We start from the raw sequence: 7396 nt of genomic DNA on the forward strand, positions 1-7396 counted from the left end.
AGTTGTAAAAATTGTAGAAATGTACAACAAAGATTCACATTCTCAGGTAAGAAAGGGAGGATTTGTGGTCATTTCAGAGAGCAAAAGTGGGTGAATCTTCTGACTATACTGATAGAGAACACACCTGTGAGGCTGTTGCCCTTTTAATTAGCCCCCAAGCAGTGTCACGGCTAATACACCTTCGTGTTGAAACTCAGATGAGGTTGACTGTACAGAGACGATCCTCGTGTTACTGAAGAGATGTTTAACCATGGGTGTTTTGTGATACACATTCTTTTGTGTGCAATAATTTTCACTAAACCGAAGGAAGCATACTTGATATGTGTTGTCTTTCTGTGGTGACTTCAAAACCTGATAAACAGACGTCTTCTTTCGATTGCATACTTAGTGTGAGGTGAAACTAGTAAAGGCCACGTCTGTGACATAGAACTGAGGTCATAATGTGAAGACAGCAGAGTCCCGGCGTCATGCTGGGCACTTCACTGGAGTCTCTGTAATTCTGTCTGAACTGTTGCTCTCCTGACTCGTCCCGCCATCTTGTTCTGCCCGCCTCCAGGGGACACTGCACTCCATACATTACATAGGCTAGAAGGGCATTCATGTGGCATATCACCTACTATAATTATTAACACAGGTCCAGTGGCAAATTTTTATCTATTTTGAGAAGGCCAAGGTCAGGGGATTGTAAAGTATACTAATGATTGGTAAAGTAATTTGAAATTGCAAGGTATTGCAAGTCATCATCGATTTGGAGAAAATGTCTAATTTTCACTTTGAGCAGTTTTCAGTATAATATTTGCTACAAGACACAAAGTGTTAGAGGCTAAGTTTGGCCCCACTGAATGTAGACTGCACATTTATTGTGCTGTGTTGTAAAAATCAAATCTGGACTATAATTTTTCTTACAAGAATATAATTTTCTCAGCTTCTTTTCACTGTAGCATTAGTGGTCCATTTTAGTAAATGGCTAAAATAACCTAGGAGTAGGGTACTCATGCTTTTTACTGACTTTCTGAGATTCTGGCCAAAGAATGAGGGGCAGACATCAATTTTTATGTTTTTAATATCTACTATAAAGATACCACATGCAATAGATTGGATTTGTAGAAACTACTAACAGTGCAAAGTTATTTATCCATCCATTGCTTCTATACTGGACAAAAAGAATAAGTGGCTAATCATTTTATAGGTGATAAATTATTTTCAAAACATAATTACCCAGTGAAGACAGAGGAAAATTGTACAAGATACAAGGACTAGCACTTTTTCACTACTTGGTGAAAAAGGTGAGGTTTACTTTTAATAAATACATTTCACTTTATTTCACATGCTCTATCAAACAGCATCTTCCCTAACATATAAGTAAATATGTATTTCTTATTTCATTAAGTTGAAATTGCTGTAGTGGCCAAAATCTACTGATTCATAAACATTTATTGCATAAACAATTTAGTTCGGAGTGCCTATTATTCATTTGATGAATAAGTGAAAGAAATGTTTTCTTTTCTTTCCCACCAGGATAGATTGGGTCAAAGTTATTTTGTACTTCTCTGCATAAATATAATCTCATGGCTTGGTCATGTGTACAGCAATTAATATTATCAGAAGAAAAAACGGGTACATAAAAAAATAAATCCCTTCAGATAATCCTTCCATGAAATATGTGTGTCTTCCAGGCTTTCTCTGCACTCAGAAGAGCCTCTGTGACTTGTGCTGGGTTCCTTGACCATGGTTTCTTCCAACCCAGTGTGGGAATTCTGACCACCTTCATCCACCTGTCTAAATCTGGATGGAAAGCCATCTGAGTTTCAGAAGGAGTCAAAAGATGTTTTCGGTTCATAACTGTCACCATGGCACGATGAAAAAGTCACATGTATATTAAAGAAGAAGAAAATTTCTGAAGGGAGAGAAATGCTTGCAAAGTGTAGAGGCATCTTGAGTCAAAAACCTACAACCTCGAGTGAGCTGGATACACGCCTATGACCCCTCTTCTGACTGCTATGGTTCTGGCTTTACGAAGTCCAGCAGACTGGTTCAGTAACTTTTCATCTTTGGTTTGTGTAGAACATTTATCTGCTCGTCACGTTGATTACAATGTGCATTGCCTTATGCCACGTATATTAGGTAAATATAAATTGTCCTAGCTGTTCATTTAACAGTTTTGACTTAGCTACAATTTTAAGTATAGCTAGAGGAGTAGGTTAGAATAAGTCTCCGAAAATTTACCATGAAATCTTTTATAGCATTAGTCTCACCGTGATGTAATTGAGTTAACGACACAGGAAGGAAATTTCTCTCTCACTGACTCTTTTTATGACACGATTCTCTGAATCAACTGGCCCAAGGTTATGCCTGATCTTTGGGACCCCCCTCAGTTACACTCACTGGTAATGATCACAAGCAAACGGTGTTCTGGAAACTACTTCATACAGGTATCGTGTCTCTCGCCAAAGAGACACAAGAGCAGACTCATCTAATCATCGAATCTCTCCCTCCCCCCGACACCCTCAGACATGCTGTCTGTACTGCTGGCACATTAATAAAGCTGAGACGTAAACCAGGACCTCTGAGGGTCTCTCCCCCTAAGTTCCTTGTAGAAACTTGTGGTCTCTAGGCAACAGCTCGACCGAGTGAGCCGCAGGAGGCTTGCTGTGAACGCGGCACCACTAGGAGCTGGGCTCAAATGGTCTCAGCCAGGGGTTGCTCTGGTGTGTTTCCCTAATGGCATCTCCAATGCAAATGCCACGTGCTCAAGTAATTCGGAGGTGTTCAACCCTGGAAGCTGGGACTTCAGGGATGGCTGTATGAACGTTAGCAACCAGTTTCCTGCTTTCCTGCTGTGTCAGCAAAAGTCACAGTGCAGAGCGTTTGAGTAATTTTGTTTTTACCCCTGAAAGCTTAGGATAATTATTTTTCACAGCCACATTAACTCTTATGATTAGCATCTTGATGGCATTTTAAAACTCATCTGAGAGATGTGGAGAGTCTAGGTAGTGGCTATAAGTGTGAAATTTATCAAGGGGGGACTGGATACTGCTTTTATCTTGTAGTAAATGTCTATAATGAACTGTCAATCTGCATTCAAGCTATGGGCATGGATGAAAGAAAAATCTTATCACAGGTCAGCAAATCAGGTACCCTTTCAATAGCCTAACTCTGAAAGCTTAAATAATTTTGATATTGGAAAAAACATCAGGTTTTCATCTTACAAAACCTAAGATCATGGTTCTTTAAATTCACTTTGGAGTGTTGGTGAGCTGACCATCTTAGGCATGTGGCATTGGACAATTCAGGCAGAATGATATTTATTTTTACTTGAGTGAACTCCAAACTAGAAAAAAAACATCTATGTTGACCTGAATTAGCCAAACTTCCCCAGTTCATGTGGGAATCACCACTTCCTTTTAAACCTTATAGGTCTGTCATTAGTCTCAGGGATGAAAAACTTTTTGTTGTTGTTGGATACATTTTCTCTTATAATCCCAGCTAACGCATATCCAGTCAAAGGGGAGTAAAACCCAGCCAATTCTGGTTACGTAGTAATTACAAGCCCCTGATGGCTCTCTGAGAACAGCATGTCGGACTTAGGAATGACACCTAACATCCTTTGCATGTTGTTCTTCTCCTGACTGCAAAATGTCTGAGTTCTTTTAAAGTGTATTTTTATCTCTTAATCAGATTGTCATTTAGAGTCCTTCTTTTCCTGCAGGTTAAATGGAAGCTGATTGGGGATCACACCCAATGCCCCCATTGTAGCTCAGAAGGGGCCCAAGGGAGAAACACCGTAAACAACAAGGGGCACTAAACAAAGACAGGGCTGTAATGTGACAAGCAGGACAGCCGGACTGGTTCCCTTGCTTCCAGAGTGGTTCCCTGTTCTCACACTGTCACCTCCGTCTGTCACAGGAGCAGACATGGCTACATAAATACTTTGCTAATAAGAAGCCTTTTTTTTTTTTTTTACAGCACTATTTTAAAAATAGTTGTTCAACATAACAATCTTAATTTTAATGCACCAAATTACAGTTTTCAACAATCTAAGTGAGCATATCCTGTCACTCTCGGGACACATGGATATATATGTGTTAGATATAGATGGGATACAGCAATATCCATATCTGTATTTGTCTACAGACACACACACACACACAGCACACACACAGAATAGAGCTACAAGGCCCTGCTTAATAGTGTTCTAAATTTCATGTTCCCTTAATTGTCACTGGGCTTACTTAAATGGAGAGTTGTGGTACCATTTGTAGAGCTTACTGAGTTTGTCCCTGTTGAAACTCTCCGAGCCATATAGCTTGTGGCGGGTCACCCTTCTGTCCAAAGACCTCTCATCAGGTGGGAGGACTGAGCCCAGAGTAATGCCAGGGCTAATGCCCTCACCCAGGTCCAATCCAGTCCAGCTTGGCAACTTCTCACCCTGCCCAGGTTCCTGCTGCTGTCAGACCCAAAGAATTTTATTTAAATGACTGTTCATACGATTTGGATTCTATTTTTGTAAAACACCGACTCCCCCCCACCCCCACCCCAAGAAACTCAATAAATAAAGGACTTAGCCACAGAATCAAGGAAGCAGAACTCCAGTTTTGAACCTTCCACCGGGACTGGGGCTAGACCCGACCCATTTCAATGTTCCCTGCAGTTGTTCCTCCGGGAGGCAGAGGGCGCGGGCCCCGCAGCCAGGCAGGCGGTCCGGACAGACGGTCTCTCTGGTCTCACCATCGCCCTGGGTGTCACTGGATGAGGCTGGAGCTGTAGCTGAAGCCGTAGCTGCTGGAGCGCGACAGGGCCGGCTGCGTCTCCTCGCTCTGCTCCGAGGCGTAGCTGGGGAAGGTCTGCGCACGTGACATCTTTGAGGGCCCGAATCCGTGACCTAGAGGGGAACAGAAGGAGAGCTGTACCGGGGGGCTGGCTCGGTACTGGGGGGCTGGCTCGGAGAGGCGCCAGGCGAGGGAGACCGCGAGCGTCCAGCGTCTGGTTACTGGGGGGTTACAATGTGGTCTTCAGGGCCCAGTTTTGGACTCGGGTGTGTCTTGTCAGAAATTCTGGATGCCGGAGAGCTAAGGAGAACTTTCTAGGGATCTCAGACTTCTACTGTCCTTCAGTCTTTGGAACAAAAGCACAAAAGCCCCCCCCCCTCCCCCCCGCCAAAAGCTGCTTTTGGTCGAGAACCTGTAAATGTTTTCTTTGATGGTCCCTTTTCAGCATACAGGAACGAATGACACACTCGTTAAAACCTTTTTGAGCAGCCAACTTCATTTTATCCTAACCAGTGTCAATTAGTAGGAAAAAATGCACAGGGATAGCATTTCAGTACCCTGGGTTTGCGAGTAACGGAACCCACTTCATGATGCGGTTATTAACCCAAATGATAAACCTCCATGGTTATTAGAGTGGTCTAAAAGCTAACTCTTACAGAAAATTTATTTTAAAAGATTCTATCTATGATTTTATAGCACAGAGGTACCCCGGCGGTGAGAACTTTGGTTAAGGCGAAATCCAAAGGTAATTACTGGAAAACTAGTGGAATGCTAACAACATCGGGAGAAAGGATGCGTTCTCCGGCCTCACGTGGGCTTCCCAGGTGTGTCTTCTAAATGAGTCAGGATTGTTTTTCACACGTGAGGATGAGTATCTGATGGATGATCTCAGTGCTGAGAGAAGGAAGAGACGTGCTCTCAGAGCTTCTGTGTCACACAAAGCCAGAAACGTACTGAGCTGGTTTATACGTATTCCAGTCTCCGTGGTGAGAAACCCAGGGAAGACGATCGGTTAACACAGGAAGAGCAAACTCTGCTCAGACTCTCAGGTGGGGCTACCTTTGCAAGCTTACGCGCTTCAAGCCAGTCTCATCGTCGGGTGTGTCTGACGACTCAGAACCCTATCCTTGTTGAGATCGGGGAGGAAATGCAGATACATCGGGTAATAATAAAAAGCTAATTAAAGTGGCAGAATCTCCTAACATTAATAAAAATCGTGAGAGCGAAGCCTTGCGTTCTAGATAAATATCCTCTTAGGTGCACCGTTGGCCTGGTTCTCTGGGTGAGCCTCAGAGCAGGGCGGAGAGGGCCCCACCGCCCGGCTGAGCCTGCGCGGCTCCCGGGCGTCCAGACCTTCCCACTCCCTCCCCTCCCTCTCGGGGTCCAGAAAGCCCGTTTCCTCTCTCTGCTCCTTCAGGCCCGAGGGTGGCGGGCTGCCTTGCTCTTGTCTGTTGCTCACACGTCCTCTTCGGCTCAGTAACTGGATCCACAGCTCATGTGTGGGTCCCACCGTTACATTTACGTGTCTTCTTTTTCCTGTTAGACCGTGAAGATGCCACCAGGAAAGGGAAGCCGAGTGTTGGGGGGAAGATGGAGCCACCAGAGGCGAGGTCAGGAGTGGGGTCTGGGGAGTGAGAACCCGCAGCATGGGAGCTGGCCCCGCGTGACCGGCTGCAACTGACTTGGAGAGACTTACTGGTGTCTGGGTTTCTCAGTTCCCTTCTCTGCATGTTCTGTATGACAGCAGTGGTATAATATGGCTTTTTGAGTCTGGAATCAGTGTGTATCAGTTAAATTCATACATGTTAAGTGAGTTATCCTGGGTGGCTCAGAGGTAAAGAGTCTGCCTGCCAATGTAGGAGAGGTAGGTTCGATCCCTGGGATGAGAAGATCCCCTGGAGAAGGAATTGGCAACCCACTCCAGTATTCTTGCTTGGGAAATCCCATGGATAGAGGAGCCTGGCGGGCTACAGTCCATAGGGCCACAGAGTCAGGCATGACTTAGCGACTAGACAATCACAAGTCTGTCGTCATAGCAAGAGACAGGTGCTATGGGGGACCTCCTCCAGTAGGGCCACCATAGGGGCAGTCAGTGAAGACTTACCCTAAGAGGTGGCCTTTTTACATGATGCTTGCATACAGGGTTAGGATACACTGACCTGATATTGGAAACTTCACTTAAAATTTTACAGATTGCTTGTTTATCTCATCACTGACTTGCTGGATGATAATTCACAGTTCTTATAAGAGAAGAAACTGGCATTCATGAGCAAAAACCAGTTGGAAGTCCTAATGTTAAGAGCATGTTCCTGGCCTTGGTTTTACCCTGTTACTTAAAAAAAAATCAGAAATATCTGAAAGAGAGCAATGTGAGAGCACACCTTTAATCCACATTACTTGTAGCCTGAAGGCTAAGGCTGAAGTTGTGAATATAGAAGCGTCTTTGCCCACGCACACAGGTTTTGACCCCGGAATGTTGGTGTAAAACTTCAATCAGTCATGTAAGAGACATTTGCCAAGCGGCTACTAAAACAGTTCAAGATTCCACAGGGAAGACAAAGTAGTGGAAACCACGGTCCCTGTGTTTCCGGGGTCCACAAGCTGCTTCGGGATGCTCATTACACAAG

General features: G+C 44.3%; 2 protein-coding genes across 6 annotated transcripts in view; one reads left to right on the plus strand and one right to left on the minus strand.

The window, feature by feature from the left end:
* CD226 (CD226 molecule) overlaps positions 1-2563 on the plus strand; it is a 108037-nt gene extending 105474 nt beyond the window's left edge. Inside the window, exon 8 of the mRNA XM_081562683.1 lies at positions 1677-2563. The gene's annotated coding sequence lies outside the window, so the exon portion shown is untranslated. The remainder of the gene's footprint in view (positions 1-1676) is intronic.
* The window catches only part of DOK6 (docking protein 6), a 364846-nt gene continuing 358731 nt past the window's right edge, over positions 1282-7396 (minus strand). For 4 of the 5 annotated variants that reach the window (XM_081562684.1, XM_081562696.1, XM_081562697.1 and 1 more), the window contains exon 8: positions 1282-4882. In XM_081562684.1, the coding sequence (XP_081418810.1) occupies positions 4743-4882 (140 nt within the window). In that variant the 3' untranslated portion in view covers positions 1282-4742. The remainder of the gene's footprint in view (positions 4883-7396) is intronic. The other variant, XR_014074854.1, reaches the window with a different exon arrangement.

This window comes from Giraffa tippelskirchi, chromosome 14, assembly GCF_054371585.1.
Source record: "Giraffa tippelskirchi isolate mGirTip1 chromosome 14, T2T-mGirTip1v1.2.pri, whole genome shotgun sequence".
Lineage (NCBI taxonomy): Eukaryota > Metazoa > Chordata > Mammalia > Artiodactyla > Giraffidae > Giraffa > Giraffa tippelskirchi.